Here is an 18880-nt window from a genome sequence, read left to right as displayed (position 1 = left end):
GATACTTAAAATTGGGTTAGAAAATTATTAATGTATAACCAGCTCATTTCCTTGATATTTTATCTCATGGCCCGTTGTTTATTTTTCTAGATATCAAGAGGTTAATTTGAAAGTTAGACTTTCTCCCCTTACTTTTAGTAGTTAGGTTTTTTTTTTTTTTTCAATTTTTCCTTTTGCCATTGCTGTGGAAGATGGTGATTTTGCTGGTTTTTATAAAGTTAGTATATTTAATGAATATTTTCCTTCTTTTAAAGACTGTGAACCAGAAGAGCTGACTGACTGGTCTATGGATGAAAAATGTTCATTTTGTAACCTACAGAGAGAAGCAGTCAGTGTAAGTGCTAGTGCCATGAAATTATTTTAAAAATAATTACACAATTGCAATAGTTTTTATAACTTAATTTGTTCTGATAATTTGTGACTTAGTGAAAATTTAAATACTTGATTTTGATGAATGGAAAGAATATGTCCAACATTTAGTTTAGCTTTTAGAATTCATATTTTTTTTCTTTTCTTTCTTCTTTTTAGGGGGAATTCTTTTTGTTTATTTGTTTGTTTTTGTTTTGTTTTTGTTTGTTTGGTTGTTTGATTGGCTTTGGTTTGGTTTGGCTTTCCTCCTTCACATTTACTTCTTATTACTCCCTGACTCATGAACTTCACCTTAGGTCAGGTTGGTAATTTAGGTCTCCAAGGGTGAACTTGGAGACCTAGTTTATGTAAGACCAATCTATAATCTGGTTTCTCAGCAGTTGGTAGTAAGGGGATAATATGCTACTATCTGTAACCCTTTCACTACTTTTAAAGTCTTTGGCTATCAGAAATATATCCTGTACTGATATGAAATATGTACCTACTATATGGAGGACATAGATGTGTATGACTCACGTCTTTTTGTATGGTGAGAAATCCTGATTTCTTATCTTTTGAGAAGAGCTAAGAAGAATTTGAGACTCTGTTAAGCTCATCTACTTTGTTAAACCTCTAGCAGGATTACTTCACTGGCATGCATATAGTAAAATTTCAGCAGTGCCTGCCTACTCTCACCCTTGCCTCCCAGTACACACATTTTATCATAGTTTTGGTAAGGAATAAGGCTATTTTGCTCTTGTTCAAAATACGTTTGTGATTTTTTTTCCTGAATCCTATTAGACTTTATATTTTTTTTATGTAATTTTATATTTTATAAAAAAGTCAGAACAACTTAAACATTGAAACGATTTTGACATATTTAGTTGGAACTCAGGTTTAAATGAAAAGTAATTAGGCTTGTTACTTTCTTATAATTTTAGGATTGTCTCCCATCTCTTGATTCTTCACAGTCAACGCCAACAGAGGAGCTGTCATCTCAGGGCCAGTCCCACACTGATAAGATTGAATGCCAAGCAGAAAATTACCTAAATGCACTCTTTCGAAAGAAAGGTAATACGGGCATGCTTTGTCATTTCACGTTTGCAATGTTTGAAATTTTCCCATAGAGGACTTTTATTTTTATGTCAGTTCCTACTTTATTTTAATTGCTTCTTTCTTTGTTCTTATAGGACCAATAAGATTATCAGTTCTCTTGTGCTAGCCATTTGTTTTCAACATCCTATTCCCAAATTTCTCCTTCATAGGAACCTTTCAAAAGATTTTTGTGCTTCTGACTTTCATTATTTTATAGCTGTTCTCAAGTCTTAAAAAATTGTTAGATGATGAAGTTATAGAATGTTATGTTGCAGACCTATCCGTAATGATGTGTCTCTTCCATCATTTGCCAACTGGCGTACTGCTTTAGTGTCAGCTTGAGTACGCATAATTGACATTAAAAAGTCTGCTCCGTATTTGTCTGATGTATTTCAACCAAATGTGTTTTGTTTCACTTATGCTCATACTTGACACATATCTATAAGGTAAAAACAGTTTTAATATTTAAACTACTTGGGAAAAGTGTAGGGTCTTCCATGTATGTACCTAAACATTCCCATGGTTGTAAGTTGTCTTTCTTCAACCCCATGTGGATGTTTGGAGAAAGGAATGTTTGGGTTTGTGTGGGATTAAATTATCTTTAACTTAATAGAGATCAAGAAAAGACAGCTGTATTCTTACCTTGGTACTGATTCTATTTTACTCCTCGTTAAAGTTAGGTTCTAGCATATATTTTCTGCTAAGTTATAGCTTCATAGTTTAAAAATATTGAACATTAATATTAAAAGTACTGTTCACCTTTGAGTCTTTTATTAGAAGAGTTGTTGACTCTTCTAAGTTCTTTGGATTCAATTTTGAGAATCCTGATTACAAATATCACTAATATAATAAAAAGGTCTAAAATCTACTTTTAAAAACACTGAAATAACTTAGAAAAAAGCCTTTCTGGTATATTACTAAAATAGTGTTGGAGAATTTGTATTATCTTAAAAAGTATATTTCTTCACAATTTTTCATGGGAGCCATTGTTAAACTAAGTGATGCATTTTCTTTAAGATTTATAACACACTAATTTAGAAACTATTCCGCCAGTGTGGTTATCATACCTGGTTGTCAGTCTTGAACCTCTCAGAATTAAAGTTAACACAGAGTGTGGTTTGATTTACACTGGAATTCGTCATTCCTTATTCTTCTTTTGAGGCATTTATAGTGGTAGTAAGTAGAGTTGTCAATATTAATAACTTTCAGTTCATTATAGTATGGAGTTAGCCTATGCTCCATTGCTTTGTTAAGAGTAATCAGTAAAAACTTGGTACTATTTCAGCTGATTCAAGCATCTGGGTCTCCAAGAGGTCTCCTACCAATAGTTGGGTGAGTGTTGCTGGGTATTTAGTGACCTCTCCATTTGGAACTTTCTTGTTTTCTTCGTGATTGTTTGAAAGATTACCAAGAATTTAAATGAAAGATTCTTATTAGTATAGTACTTTTGCCTTATTTCAGGTCTCTGATAATTCCTGTATTTTTAGTACATCACCATTTTTCTGGATTTAGCTAGGGTTTTGTTATTATTGTTTGACCATTTTCCTTCAGTAGAACTGTTTTAGAGATGTCCATTCTGGTTTGACCAGAATAAGGACAGAAAAGAATAGTTTCTTATGGTATAAACTCTATTAAATAATTGGTTTGTTGCTTTAAAATAATGTAATAAACTATACTTTGAGGTAACAGGTAATACGTGTTTTCAAAGACAGGAAATACATGAATGTTTGGAATAGCAGCTGAGATACTGATGAAGCTTTTGCTTTCTGAAACATTCTTTAATTTGATCATTTTTAGATATTCTGCATATTCACAGCAATAGTATTGCTATTTTGCTATTTAATTTGAGCAACAGGTTTATACTAATCTTATCTAAATATAAAGTAAAATTTTATATTCTTATTTATTTGTTGTGTTTTTCTAACTTAGAAATTTGAGGGATATGTTAATGATAAATGTAAATAATTATTATGTAAATTAATAATGTCATCAATTAGGATTGAACATTTAAAGCTTGTGTTAGTCACTCTTCTCATTTCAATGACAGAACTACTTAAGAGAGTTATTTTGACTCACTGTTTCAGGAGATTTCAGTCCTTTGTGGTGGGGAAGGCATGGGGCCTTAAACAACTCTAGCTTTCATAGTTTTGTGTAGGAATATGAGGCACAGCTCATATTTGCCTTGCACAGCAGCCAGGCAAAGAAACAAAGCATAATACCAAAATCTGGGCTGTAAGCCTTAAAGGCCTCCCTTCATCACCCATTTCCATTATCCTGGTCCTGCTTCTAAATTTCCCACAGCTTCCCTCAACAGTATCACCAGATAGAGGCCACAAGTTGGAAGACTCAAGCCTAGAGAGTCACCTCTGTTGAGACCACAACAGTGTTGCACCTCTTCTGATTCTAAACTGTATTAAAAGAGAAGTTGTTACTGCCATGCTAACAGTAGAGAAAGTGGTGCTCAAAGTCACATAGCACCTCAGGTCAGGGTTTTGAACATAAGGAGAAATGTCTAAACATCTCAAAATCTCAGTATTTCAAGAATAAATAAATGAGATGAAGAATGTTCTGTGTCATGAGCACCTCAATTTAAAAAGAGAAAAAAAAAAGTACATTTGCTATTTTGTAGCATAGTATTAGAAATGTTTTATTTAAATTGATTATTCTAGAGAACTATGAAAATGTTGGTATTTGTCATAAATTTATATTTTCCCCTTAGAGATTTTATTTTTTCTATTTTCCATGATTAGTTCCTTATATAGGATGTGATGGCATTTTATATAATTTTTGGAATGGAGGATCTCTATTACTTAAACCAAATTCAGGCTGGGCAATTTCTTGTAATTAGAAGCAGGTGAAAAGCTTGTTGAAGTTTGACAAAGAATGGGAGAGGGTTGCCCTAGTACACAGACAAATTCCTAAATGAATTTTGTCTGAAGTTCAACTATAAAATAGAAAACAATTAGTCCCTTAGTAAAGATTTTCTTTCTTTTTTGTGAGTCCAGAAACTCAAAATCCTCCGGTCTGAGCCTCTCTGGTACTTGTATTACACGTATATACTACTAGTAAATCTTTTTTTTTAAATTAAAATGTAATTGTATCATTCTTCCCTTTCTTCTTCTACCCTTCCCATGCACCCCCTTGCTATCTCTCATTTTTGACCTCTATTTCTTTGTTGTTAAGTTGTGCACACGCATGTGCCCATGCACGCATACCCACACAGAGACACACACACTCCTTTATAATGGCACTTGTGCTCCTCCTCGTGTACTTGATTTTAGAACTGACGACTTGGCATTGGATAGCCAGTTTGGGCACTCTTCCCTACAGAAGACTATTTTCCCACTTCCAGCATTCCTTAATTACTTACAAGCTTTTTATTTTGTTTTGTGTTTTGTCTACACCTGAGACCTCATAAGATTCCCCCTTCTATATTAACTTGTCTATTGGTACAGTCTTTGTTCAGGTCATGTTGATGAGACTTTTATGGTGTGGCTTTTCTTACATTTCTAAGAGATGAAATTTCACAGCAAACTTTCTGTTCCTCTAGCTCTCACAATCTTTTCACTCCTCTTCTGTAATGATCCCTGAGCCTTAGGTATAGGAATTGTGTTGTAGATGCATCAATTGGGACTGGACTTCACAACAGCATTTTGGTCAGTTGTACTTTTCTGCAAATGGCTTGTATCTATTGCAAAGAAGTTTCTGCAGTGAAGGGTAACTGTACACATAACTGTGGGTATAAGGATAACTATTTAGAATGTAATTAGGGATTATGCTGATTTAGGAAAGTAGAAGTTATAGGTTCTCAGTTTTCCTTCAAGATCCATGTCTTCACTAGGCCCAGCTAGCTGGCTGGATTTCCAATATCATCCATGACTTCCCTCTTGTTGAATGGGCCTTAAGTCCAGTTAGAGCTGTTCGTCACCACCAAGCTATATGCCACTTTTGTACCCTTAGACATACTATGCCATGCTGCTCATTGTTGTATTAATAGGCATTATAGCTGGGTGGGACTACTAGTGCCTTCCCTCCTTTGGAAGCTTGCATATCACCTTTGATACCATAAATGCTAGTCCTTGGGAGGAGTCTTTCAGGTTAGAGCCAGCTCAGATCCTCTGGGACCTGTGTCCAAAGTACATGTTATCTTCAGCAATAGGGACTTACATTCAAGCTGTTGGAGACAACCATGCACAATAGCAACAGCCGTTTGGTAATTCTCTTGGGCAACCCTGACCAACAACTCAAAAAGAGCTTCTCATGCTTGGCCTTAAGGGTGTTTATTAGATAGTCTGTGGCTCTTGTTGGGTGCATTGTCAGTCTAGATGTAAAATATCTATACACAGACTTAACATGTATCATATATAAACTTATGATTATGATTCTATATGCTTATTCTGATACCCTTACTGACTTTTTACCCCCTTCCTCCTATATTAATCTTTCTCCCGCCTTGCTAATTAAAGCCCCCTCTAAGAAAATATTTCTTGAGTGAATAATTAATAAGATAAATTATGTTCAATTATATAAGTTTCTCTAAGCATTTACTGGTGTTAGTGCATCATTTGATTTATTTAAAGAAGTAAATTATTTAGTGCCTATATGTATACAGTTTGCTTTTACTATTTGTAGTTAAAATTACTATGTATAGTATGATATCAACCTGTTTCCTTGTGTTTGCTTTTGTAGTACTAGGATACAAACCCAAGCCCTTCCTATACTAGGCAAACAGTCTACAAATGAGGTATATTCCCAACCCTTAAGTCAGTTATTTTGTTTTGTTGTTTTAAATTTTCTTTTACTTTTTAATTTTTAGATTATATTATTATATTTAATATAGTATATGTATATATGCACATATATGCATGTAGTCGGGTTTTTTATGTAGATAATCATAATCCTGTATATGGCCTTGTCAAACATTATCATGTAAACTGAATTATATTTTGGATTTTAGGTTCATATTCTCTGATTACCTACAGTATGAAAGTCATTGCTATATGGTTCCAGAATATGAAATATGCTGATTTTTTAAATTAATATTGCCTAAATTGGGCAAAGTATGTACATAGTAAACCAAGGGCCTTGAGCATATGAAGCAAGCACTATTCTGAACTGTATCCCCAGCCGTGAACCTTTAATTTCCAGAACCAAGTGTCTACTTTTGACTTCTTCAACCCCAGAGTGTTTGACTGCCAATCCTCCCCTCAGAAACACATGTTGTGGCTCCCTGAGTTTTTACTGCATGGTTTCCTTCCTCTTCCTTTATTCCCTGTACACTGTTTGTGTTTTTCTCTCTACCGTTTTCCTCCTGTGCTGCATTCAATAAAGAAATGAAGAGAGAATGAATATGTTAGATTAAAGAAATTATGTTCAGAAAAAGCTATAATGATTTATTGTATGTTCGTGTGTTTATAAGTGCAGTTGTACTACTGTGTGTATGGATGGTGTGGGAAGACAGCTTGCAGGAGTAGGTCCCCTCCTACCATGTGGACCCTGGTGATCCAATTTAGCTCTTCAGGCTTGGTAGCATTTCTTCACTGAGTCTCCTTATTGGTCCAGCTTTTTCCATTATTCCAAATTCATCTGTGAAATGTTTTCTTCTAAAGCTAGAACGTCAGTCTCCTTTTAATTTCATCCATTTTCAGTACCTAATCTTACCTAATTCTGTACTATTTTAGATTCGAAAAAAAAAAAAACTTGTTAGTCCTGACTGCTGTAAGCTTTATTTTTATTTATATGTAGATTTGTCTATCTCTGTGTTTATGTGTTCAGGTTACCACAGAGGCCAGAAGAGGCCTTTAAATCTGCTGGAGCTAGAGTTAACAGGTGTTGTCAAGCAGCCTCGCATGGGTGCTGGGAACTAAGCTCTGGTCCTCTGCAAGAGCAGCAAACGCTCTTTACCTGTTGAGTCATCTCTTCAGCATCCTGTCCTGAGTTCTCAAGTTCATATTCCTGTTTACTTCTCTCTAGGTATAGGAGACATTAGGTGTGACACGAGCTTTACTTACTCATTTTCAACTCTTCTACATCCTCTTTGCTACACTGTTAGATCCCTATACAATGTTTTTCATTCCCAATTTATGCCTTAGTTTATCTCTCTTCTGTTAAACTGTAAACTCTTTGTTGCCATGTTTTATTTAATTTTTTGCTTATATTAACCATATCAAGTTATGCTGTATAAGTGAATGATTTTTTCCTCTCCAATTTCCCAGGAAATGGAAGGCTTTAAAAACCTACTAGGTATATTGGGTTCTTTACATAGCTAACTGAAGCCAGGTGGTGGTGGTGCATACCTTTAATCCCAGCACTCGGGAGGCAGAGGCAAGTGGATCACTGTAAATTTGAGGCTAGCCTGGTCTACAAGAGCTTGTTTCAGGACAGGCACCAAAGCTACAGAGAAACCCTGTCTCCAGGGAAGGGAGGGGAACCATAGCTAACTGATATACCCAGATCTGTTGAAAAGACACCACCTGCTAAATGCTTTTTATTACTACCTTTGTCATGGATCCATTTGTTTTATCTTGAAAATGAGTTTTTAAAAAATAATTTTTAAAAATTTTGACACTAATTTTAATTTTAGTACAAAGGCATAATTACCATACTTAAAAACCTTTGGCTGTGTCTTGCTACTTAGTACTAGCATCAAAGGCAACTGAAAATCACATACATATCTTTTTATATTCCTCTTTTCTGATACATTTAAAATAATCTGTGAAGGAAGAAATGTTCTACTTTTCTCAGAGACTTGGCCTGTTTTTAATTCCACACAAAAATTAAATAGACTAGATTTTCTAAACCATTACATGTACAAAATGTAATATAAAGTAACTAATTAAAATCTGAGTCATGTTATTTTTTTTTCACTCTTCTACCCAGCTGTAATCCACTTGATAGGGACCACGAAATTGGCAATAAGTGAATCAACTATTCTTTTATTAGTTTTAGGTTCTACTTTCCACATAAACTGCAGTTATTTCAGTAAATAGAAATACTTGTAGGATACTTTAGAGAATTTTAAGAATAATTTTGACTGCAAATGTCAATTGAGAGTATTAATCTCTGTAAACTTTGAACTTTAGAGGGAGAAATTTAATATTTTAGTCTTTTATGTAATAAGTAATGCCTAATATGTTACATGGTATTTTAGCCATTCATAAAGCTGCATTGTGTATGCCTCTTTATATGTATAGAGAAAAATGGAGGAAAAGAAATTATTTCCTGGTGTCCATGAGAGATTGGTTGTAGGACCCCTGCAAATACAAAATTTCCTACCTGCTCATGTCTCATAAAATAAAATGGTACAATATTTACATATAACCTGCATATATTTTCCCCTTATTTACTTTCTACAACAGGCATTTCTTTTTTCTTAGAATTCATTGTGCAGTATAAATATCTGTTTAACTGGAAACATATCCATACAGGTTTGATATAAATGTTTCATGAATGTTTTTGATTCACATCTTAAATTTAAGGATGTGGAATCTACAGTATGTAAAAAGGGCTATTATGCCAGTCATTCAGTTTATATGCAGCTTAAGCACACATTTTAGTTTAAAACAATGTCTTTTTAAAATTAATTATTTATTTAAAATTTCCACCTCCTCCCATTTCCCTCCCACTCCCCCCACTTCCCCTTCCCCTCACTCTCCAGTCCTAAGAGAAGTCAGGATGCCCTGCCTTGTGGGAAGTCCAAGACCCCCCCCTCCATCCTAGGAAGGTGTGCATCCAAACAGAGTAGGCTCCCAAAAAGCCAGTACATGCAGTAGAATTGAAATCCATTGTCATTATCATTGGCTTCTCAGTCCGCCTTCATTGTCAGCCACATTCAGAGAGTCCAGTTTGATCACATGCTCATTCAGACCCAGTCCAACTGGCCTTGGTGAGCTCCCATTAGATCAGTCCCACTGTCTCCGTGGGTGGATCAACCCATTGCAGTCCTGACTTCCTTGCTCATATTCTCCCTCCTTCTGCTCTTCATCTGGGCTTTGGGAGCTCAGTCCAGTGCTCCAATGTGGGTCTCTGTCTCTATTTCCATCCCTCGCCAGGTGAAGGTTCTATAGTGATATGCAAGATATTCATCAGTGTGTCTATGGAATAAGGCCAGTTCAGGCACTTTCTCTTCTGCTGCCCACGGACCTGTTGGGAAAATCCCCTTGGACACCTAGGAACCCCTCTAGAGCCAAGACTCTAGCCAAAAAAAAAAAAAAAAAAAAAAGTATGTGCAGTAGCCTGGCAGTAGTGGTGCACATTTTTAATCCCAGTACTCAGGTGGTAGAGGGAGGTGTATCTCTGAGGTCAAGGCCAGCCTGGTCTACAAAGCAAGTTCCAAAACAGCCAGGGCTACACAGAGAAACTGTCTTGACAAAAACAAACAAAAAAATGTTTGTATGCTGTATTCTCGTCTGTGGCATTTACAGTAGTATGACTCAAAGCTTTAGAGTCTCACATGTAACACTATATTGCAGGACTATTAGGCCAGGCCAGTAAAGTAGAAGTATGAGTTTAAAAAAAAAAAATGCCAAACTTGGTAGGCCATTAGGCCTCAACCCTACATAGAGCTGCAGTTAACTGAGGAAAGTTGGGAGTAGGAGAGTTGGTCTTCCCCAGGGAGGAACACACCAGTTTGTTGTACAGTACCCAGATGGTTGGCCCTGAAAGCATACATATAAGTAACATTATATGGACTCAACAAGTGATATTTCGGTATGTGTTTGTGTGTGTGTGTGTGTGTGTGTGTGTGTGTGTGTGTGTGTACAAATACTGTATATACATGCAATAACAATTAATGAAAAAAGGAGACCATGAATTTGAAGGAGATGGGTATATGGAAATGTTTTGAGGGAGGAAAATGGAGGGAGAAATATAAATAGGTTAAAATCTCAAAAATGAAAACAACAACAAAAAACCTTTTTGAGTTGATAGACATGGTTCAATGTTTACAAGCACTTGCTGTTCTCGCAGTGGACAGGAATTATGTTCTTAGCACTCATGTCCAGCAGCTCACAACTAACACCGTGGAACCACAGCTCCAGCAGACAGTCTCACTCTTCTGACCTACATGGGCACACAAACTCATACCCTCCAAAAGGCACAACATACAGATAACTAAAATGAAAATAAATCCTCTTTTTAAAAATATGTTGATATAAAGGTCATTTCCTATTCCTCATTCCCCTTTTTTGTTAGCATGTATTCAGAAATCATGAATTTTTTAAATGTTTTCCAAAGTATAATTAATTTGGTTTTAAATAAAAACTCATGGTTTCATATTCACTTTTCTTGGCACAAAGTTTATAGATGTTAGAAAATGCTGTGAAAATGGTTTTTCTTCTTTGGGCTTCTTAGTACAACTACAAATCTTAGGGGTCTTCCTGTGCCTGAGTTTTCTTTCTGTTTTCCTTTTTATATTTTATGTTCTTCATGGAACTTTTAAGTGTTTTCAGTTAACCTACAATAGTCATTATTGGTTTTATATACTTTTAAATTGGTATTAGTAGTTTGCTATCTCTGAATATACCCATGATGGTTAAGTAAGCTTTATGGTAAAACCAATGTTATAGTTCTGTCACTTAGTTTTTTTAATAGAAATATTTTATTGAGGCATAAAACAAAACTTTTATTGCCCTTACAAATATCTGTAAGTTCTAAGATAGAATTTTAAAAACTTAATTTCTTTTTTCTATTCTAACTATGAGACTTTAACTTGATGGTAAAGAAACTAGCCAACAACTCAAGTATTTCATGTGTCCTAAACTGCAGAATAAAAGGGAGAAATGTCTTGGCAATTCAGCCATTTTCCTTTCCCCTGGATATTTTCTTCATACACTATAACTCAGTTATTTTTCTTACAGTAGAACATATCAGCCAGCCACAGAATTTCAGCTATTTTTTAAAGTTAGTTTTGAGTATGAGAATTCAGTTCCTTTTTTTTTTGTTGTTGTTGTTTTGTCTTGTGTATTTCATTCATGCACGATATGTTTTAATCTAATTCATTCCCCATTCTTTCTCCTTCATTTCCTCTCCTGTCTCCCCTCTCCACTTTTTCCTTTCAGTTTAATGTGTTTTTTTTTTTTTTTTTTTATCTCTATGTTTTTCTACTTAGTGCTGCCTGTACGGTCATGGGTATAATATATGTTCATCTAGTAAAAGCATGGAAACCCTCTCTGGGGCTACCCCCCACCCCAAAAAAAAAACACAAACAAACAAAACACCTTTCCCTCTTCTAGCAGCTGTCAGTTGCCAATAACTTCTCAGCTAGAAGTGGGCCTTTGTGAGCTCTTCCCCATCTCTGGTGGGATTTTGGCTGGCTTGATCTTGTGCAAGTAGTTACAGCCACTGGGTTGCTATGAATAGCAACTCCTGTCATTTCCAGAAAATAGTGTTTGGCTACATATGTCTGCTACTTTTGGCTCTTAAATTCTTTCTGGTTGGCCTCCCTGGGACTTCAAATGTACTCCATGTGTGGTTACTTTTCCTCTGATCTCAAAAACTGCCCTTATGACCAAGGTAAAGATGAAGGTGCAACCGCTGTAGGGTGTGGATCTGGTAGAAATAGAAAACTGTCTCACATAGAAGCCAGATAGTGGTCAGTGGCCATCAGTAGACTGTTGTCCATGAGTCATTTAAATACTTTAAAGAGTTATACAGGTCTTTTACATAGAATAAAGGATTCTCAGAAAACTTAAAATTAAGGTGTCCAATCAGAAAAAAAATTGGTCTATCAAATCATGGAGGATGTAGGGGATGAAGGAATGTGGAAGAGAGTTGTTTCATACTCAAGTAACTTGCCATTAACAGAAATCAACAAAATTCTCAAGAAACAGACAGTCCATTTGCTTCATCACATGGAGTGTGGAAGTACATCAGTGAACTGGGCATCGGTAAGGCCAAGTTGTCCATGGAGAACATTGAAACCATTTGAATACAGTTGTGATGGGAAAGTGGAGATGTCACTCATTGCTGTGAAGGAAGGCTCTTTTGGCAGTGGTGATGGATACATGAATAGGACAGTCAGCCCAGTCCTCCACCACAGGCTTGATCTCAGCACCCTGTGGACTCTGCCCAGTTTTTATGACAGCTGTGAAGGTGGTGAGATTTCATCATCTAATTGTATTTACATGACAGAGTGGCTTGAATTTTACTAGAGAGCTGAGAAATTTCAAATGGACTTATTGGAGAGCAAATAATTCATGATAGAACATCAAATTTCTTTGAACGCATACTTATCAGTGATGGATACTGACTTCACTGCTATGAAAACATTTTTTTATGAAGACAGAACACAAAGCAAATTAAGTTTAATGAGGAAATTTGTTTTTCGGTAATTAGTAGAATATCTTGAAGCTATGGAAGACATATCTTTTGATGATTCAAGGAAAAAGAAGCCAGCTAATCTCTAATTGACCAAGCACTGTGCTAACAGAGCGTGAAGATGTGCAGCCTATACTAAGACACCAACCTTCAAATGTTTTAGATCACTGCATTCCATCCTGAATGGGATTATCTTACTCATATTTCATTGTTAAAACTGCGGGTTTCACTGTGTGTTTAATTATATTATTTGCCAGAATTTCTTCCCAGATTCTTATCCCATGTCTACAGTGTGACCCTCCCTACTACCAGCACCAAATTTAAATGCTGTAATCCCTATGTGGGATGTGTAGGTAGGACCTTTGGAAGGTGGCAGATGATGAGTGCAGGCCTGTATAGAAGAGACCCAAAGTGTTCTGTTGCCCCTTTGCCATTTGAGAACCCAGAAAAAAGAATAAGGAAACAGACAGTAATCTACAAGCAGCCCAAGATTCCCAGATTCTAGAATCAGGATAAATAAATTATTTTCTTGATAAAACATCACTCTACAATGTTCTATTAAAGTAGATAGAAGGACTACACAGTATCTATTCTCTCCACTAAAATTAAAACTAAAACTATCTGGGTGTGGTGGTTTGCTCCTTTAACCCCTGCCCTCGGGAGGCAAAGACGTGCAGATCGCAGTGAGTGAGTCCAGTCTGGTCTATATAGGAAGTAACAGTATAGCTATAGACAGCCTGTCTCAAAAATAAAAATAAATCATTGCCCTTTATTCACAAATCTTTGTTCTCACAGTAATTACAAGGTACTGGGAAATACATTATAAGTATGAGTAAAATGTAATAATGAAACCATTTCATATGTCTAATATATGCTAATATAAAAAGTGATCTTTCTGCTCTCTGAGCTATAGGGGTGGGATATATGGATGTCCTGTTTAGAACTAAAAACTCAGGTCTCCTATTCTCTGCATGTTGACCACAATCTATTACACTCTTATCCATTATCAGAAAAGCCTCTTCTTGCAGTAGGGATACAGGCACCCAGTTTTCATTTCTTATTTCACATATTTTGTCAATGCAGTTTTCATAGAACTAGTATTTTGTTACAAATACTGTAACATAAAATTTTCACATCTCATTTAGCAATATGATATAGCTGCAATTCCATTTAGAAGATGGTTGTATAGAGAAGGAAAGGGGCTTATCCAGACAACTAGTTTGTTGGTCAGAGATTGGAGCAGAATAACCTATTACTAAAAATGATTCAGCATTCTAGATACTTTCTCATCACATTTCTGCCACAGACTTTGGGTAGACATAATGTGTTGTTGAGCTAATATGTTTTTGAACAAATTACCAAACTACACCTCAATATGAATAGAAACTAATTCACTCTTTCTGTCCAGTGTCGTTATAAGTTTCTTATTTTGCAATAGCAGTTAGGCCAGCTGAAGTGACCTAGGCTACTTATTGTTTCTTCTGAACTTGTCTTGGATAATAGAATATATTAGCATGTATGTATACCACATAGCCAAAGGAGTCCCTGCACTAAAATGCTCACGAATCCCATCTGTTAAACTGTCCTATCTTTAAAGATGTATCTGTGTACATGTAAAATTTTTGACATATACCTGTAGAGGGAGCTGCAGGCCTGCTTTCCTGCCGCCCGGCTCCCACATAGTTAGCTTATGCCCTGAAATAACAACACACAAACTGTATTCATTTAAACACTGCTTGGCCCATTATATCTAGCCTCTTCTTGGCTAACTCTCACATCTGGACTAACCCATTTCTAATAATCTGTGTAGCACCACGAGGCAGTAGCTTACCAGAACAGATTCAGCATGTCTGGCTCCATTGTATCTGAGACCTGGAGAGGAGACACATGGCATCTGCCTCACTTCCCTTCTTCCCAGCATTCTGTTCTGTTTACTCCATCCACCTATGTTCTAACCTATCAGGCCAAGCAGTTTCTTTATTAATTAACCAATGAAATCAACAGATTGATATATGACACTCCCACATCATATACCTATTCTGATTTTTAGATTTTTCTGTCTACCTTTAGTGGCTTCACCACTTAACCTGTTCTTAAATGCTCACAGTCTCTATTAATAAAGTTTGTGTTACTTGCTAGGCCTCTATACGTTGCAGGAGGAATTTTAAGCTCATTAAATTTAAAGCTAAGTTTATTTTCTGTTGTAAAGCTGTTCTTTTTTTCTGAGTAAGCACTAATTAGGGCTATTGATACTATCATTTCATCACCAAAATGAAAGTTGGTTTCCTTTATTCTTTCTTGGTCCTTCCTTAGAGAGGAGCTATTAATAAGTATCAAAACATTACTAATAAGGCTGCTGTGAACATTCTTAGACAGTTTTTGAGCATGTATTATTCCTCTAGGAAAAATTCATGAATATTTTTACAAGGTCATAGGTCTTTGCATACTGAAAATGTGTTGATAACTGCCAGACCATTCTCTACAACATGACATTTCTATTTCCTTGGCAGCACACAAGATTTCCTGTTACTCCAGACCCATGTTAGCATTGCTTTTGTCACTGGTACTACCTTTTCTAGCGGGTGTGAATTGAAGTTCTGAGCAAGTTTGTGCACTTTTCTTTTTAAACTGCTGAAATTATTGGACCATATTAATTTAATTGTCTGCTGTTGTTGGTGATGTATAGGCATTATTTATAAACTCTCAACAAAAATCGTTTGTCAAATAATTATGAATGTTCTTTGTTTCCTGAATGTTGATTATTTTACTGAAGTACTTTTATGACTTGTACTTGAGTTGTTGGGTAGAGTAACCTTATAAGAGTTAAGACAATCTAGGTTCTGTCCTTCATGTAGTAGTAGAAAAATTAGATACTTAGGCCCATAGAAAATGAACATGACTAAGAAACAAAAGCAGGAGCTCTGAAAGCTTGATAGAAGCTTGGCAAATTTATGTTTGGAGTGGGCTACAAAACTTTTATATTTTAAATGTCTTGTATAACAAATTATACTTTTGACATATTTATAAAATGATATAGTTGTATAATGATTATAGAATCTATAAAAAGTATTACTTTAGAGGATCAATGTAGTCTAGAAAGGGATAGAAATTTGGTTTTAAGATTAAGCCTTCTTCCCAGGGCCATGATGACAGCCCGCCTAATAGGCCGCTAAGGACCATGTCTGGTTCTGTGGTCCTACTGCAGCCAGGGTCTTTGTTGATGTCTGTGTCCCGAGTTCCCAACAAAGACCACAGGGATGCCTGGCTTCCAAGTTGCCACCAGTGAAATGAAGAGGGGATGAAGAGGCAAAGACAAAAGAGCAAAATGTTGTTTTGTTTGTTGATTTGTTTGTCTCTATTTCTCTTTTAGTTTTCCTTTGGGGTAAATACTACAAGAGTGAGGGGCAGATGTGGAGGAACTGGGAGATGGGTGTGTTTGGGGTACATGATAGGACATTTTACCAAAAAAATTGTTAAAAAAGATTAAGGCTTCTTATAATCTTGACATATAGAAATATATAACCTTATTTGAAAAGGGTATTGTGTGGGTACATATGGGTGTAAGTGAGAGAGAGAGAGAGTGTGTGTATATAAAATTTATAAATTTGGGGCTCAAGGCAAATGACTTTCCTGTTTGCTCTCATGATAGCTACAGAGCTGGACCATACTTTGTTCTGCTCTATCATCCTTTAGTTGAAAATACATACTTTGGTTTACCAGTAGGTAAATGGAGAATTGATAGAATAAACATATCATTTCTGTTTATCTTAGGTGTATTTCTTGTTTGTTTTTTTTTTCTCTTTAAGCATTAGTTTACTAATTCTTAGTGAAGCAAATTTATAGTCACCCACTGCTTCCCAATTTCTTGGTAACCAGTATGTTAAAGAAAGAGAAGTGCCGTATTTAGTTGTCTTGGGGAGTCAACAAAGTCTGGCACATTGTTGGGACAGAATAAAGCCCCCCTCCCCCCCACACACACACATTAAGGCTGAATATGACATCCCACTATAGGGAATAAGCTCCAACAAGTTAGCTTATGCAGCCGGGATAGATCTGGTCCTACTAGCAGGGGCCCCTCAGATTGTGTGGGAGACAGTGATAAAACTTGGACTATCTGACTATCCGCTGTCTCCCATACATGGAGAGGTTACACACTGTCAGTCTAGAGTTCATGAGTTTCCACAAGATTGGTTCAACTGTCTCTGTAGATTTCTCCATCATGATCTTGACCTCCCTTGCTCATATATTCCCTCCTCCCTCTTTTCAGTTGGATCCTCAGAGCTCGGCCTATTGCTTGGTTGTGGAATTCTGCATCTGGTTTCATCAGTTACTGGATGAAAGCTCTATGGTGATAATTGGTGTATTCACCAATCTGATTACAGGAGAAGACCAGTCCAGGCACCCTTTTCACTATTCCTAGGAGTCTTAGCTGGGGTCGTCCTTGTGGATTCTTGGGAATTTTGCCAACTCCAGGTTTCTCCCTAACCCCATAGTGGCTCTCTCTATCAAGATCTTTCATTGTTCTCCCACTCCACCCCTCTTCTCCTCAACCTTCCCATTCCCTTATGTTCTCACCCCCCTTCCCTTTCCTTTACTGACCTCTTGCCCCAGTTTGCCCAGGAAATCTCATCTGTTTCCTCTTCCTAAGGCCATCCATGTGTCCTTCTTAGGGTCCTCCTTGTTACCTATCTTTTCTAGAGCTATGGATTGTAGTCTAGTTATTCTTTGCTTTATACTTAATACCCAGTTAGGAGTTTCTTATCTAGAAGAATCCCCCCCTTTTTTTTTTCTTCTCTAGATACTATTTTTATTCCTTGTAGTCTTTTCCTAGCCCCACCGTAGTGGCCTATAGTACAATTTACTCCTTTGTCAAGGAGTATATTGCAAAATAACCAGACTCCTGTACAAGACCATTTGTCCTTCATCTGAAATCAAAAGATGGGGGAATAAGTTATCTGATAAATAAAAGCTGCTTCATTTGTTGGCCATAAAAGTGTACATCAGGTTTATCCAATGGAATGTCTTTGGGTGAGTGACTAGTAGCTTGATGAATTAAGGTGTTAGCACCCTTTTTTGTATTATATAATTTTTAAATTTCATATATGTATGCTATATTTACATCATTTCCTGATCTCCTCCCTCCAAAGCTCCCTTTAAAGAAACATTATTATGTTTCAGACTGAAGAGAATAGAAACTTTAAAATATCTTCATGCTGTTTTTAATGCTCTTCATTGTGGAGAAAGAAAGTTTACTGGGAGGCTTGCTTGCTAGTATTTGGGAAGTGTCAGCTGAAACTGCTGTGTGAATGCCATAGTGTGAGTCAGAATTTGGCTTGTAAATAGTGTCGTATACCACCTTCTTGATTCACCAAATTGGCATTCCTACATTTCCAAGTTTAGGTACATAACTATGGAATGCCATCACTTGCACTCAAATGTAGAGTTATTGATAAATAACACCTCTTTCTTAGAGCATCAGTCATATTATTTATTAGTAAAGAGGATTTCAAAAGCATATATCAAAATTAAATATGAGTAGCACTGTGTTTCTTGTTATTTATTCTAAAACGTCGTACTTAACCTGTGGATTGTGACCACTTTGGGGATCAAACAACCCTGAAAGGGTTGCCTAAGACCATCCGGAAAACCTGTATTTCTGATGGTCTTAGGAACTGAGACACCATTCTGTTGTCTCCAGGCAAGTCCACCTACATGCTTTTACGCCCACATTTAAATACCTGACTTTATGACGTTATTACAGCCAACCCCATCACATACACCCCAAACAAATACAAGTGTATATGACAGGGTCAGCACCATAATGTACTTACATGGGACTAGTCACATGTGTAGAGAGCAGCTACACTGTTAAAATCAGCAGTATTGGAGGAAAAATAGTTCATGAATTGTAATTACTGGGTAGATGTAAAATCGTGTGCTGTAAAAAAAAAAGAAAGAAAAAAAGAAATCTGTACCATGGAAACTTTTTTTTAATATAATGTTTTTATTGAAAAAAAAAAGATTTCCGCCTCCTCCCCGCCTCCCATTTCCCTCCCCGTCTCCCTTTTCCCCCCTTTTTCCCCGCCTCTCCCCCTCCCCCCCCCCCCCCTCCCCCTCCCCC

At 36.4% G+C, this 18880-nt stretch overlaps 1 protein-coding gene and 1 pseudogene across 9 annotated transcripts in view; both read left to right on the top strand.

Moving 5' to 3' along the window:
* Positions 1 to 18880, top strand: part of Lcorl (ligand dependent nuclear receptor corepressor like) — a 155725-nt gene that overhangs the window by 75546 nt on the left and 61299 nt on the right. For 6 of the 9 annotated variants that reach the window (XM_050149583.1, XM_050149584.1, XM_050149578.1 and 3 more), the window contains exons 3-4: positions 255 to 334; positions 1290 to 1419. In XM_050149583.1, coding sequence (XP_050005540.1) covers positions 255 to 334; positions 1290 to 1419 — 210 coding nt within the window. Of the gene's footprint in view, positions 1 to 254; positions 335 to 1289; positions 1420 to 2728; positions 2776 to 18880 lie in introns of all 9 variants that reach the window. The other 3 variants (XM_050149580.1, XM_050149581.1, XM_050149585.1) reach the window with 2 other exon arrangements.
* On the top strand, positions 11578 to 16437 carry LOC126506209 (DNA-directed RNA polymerase III subunit RPC6-like; annotated as a pseudogene).

The sequence above is a fragment of the Alexandromys fortis genome, unplaced genomic scaffold (genome assembly GCF_014885135.2).
Source record: "Alexandromys fortis isolate MF-2015 unplaced genomic scaffold, M_Fortis_MF-2015_v1.1 scaffold_0, whole genome shotgun sequence".
NCBI classification, from domain to species: domain Eukaryota; kingdom Metazoa; phylum Chordata; class Mammalia; order Rodentia; family Cricetidae; genus Alexandromys; species Alexandromys fortis.
This window is presented reverse-complemented; position numbering and strand designations above follow the sequence as displayed.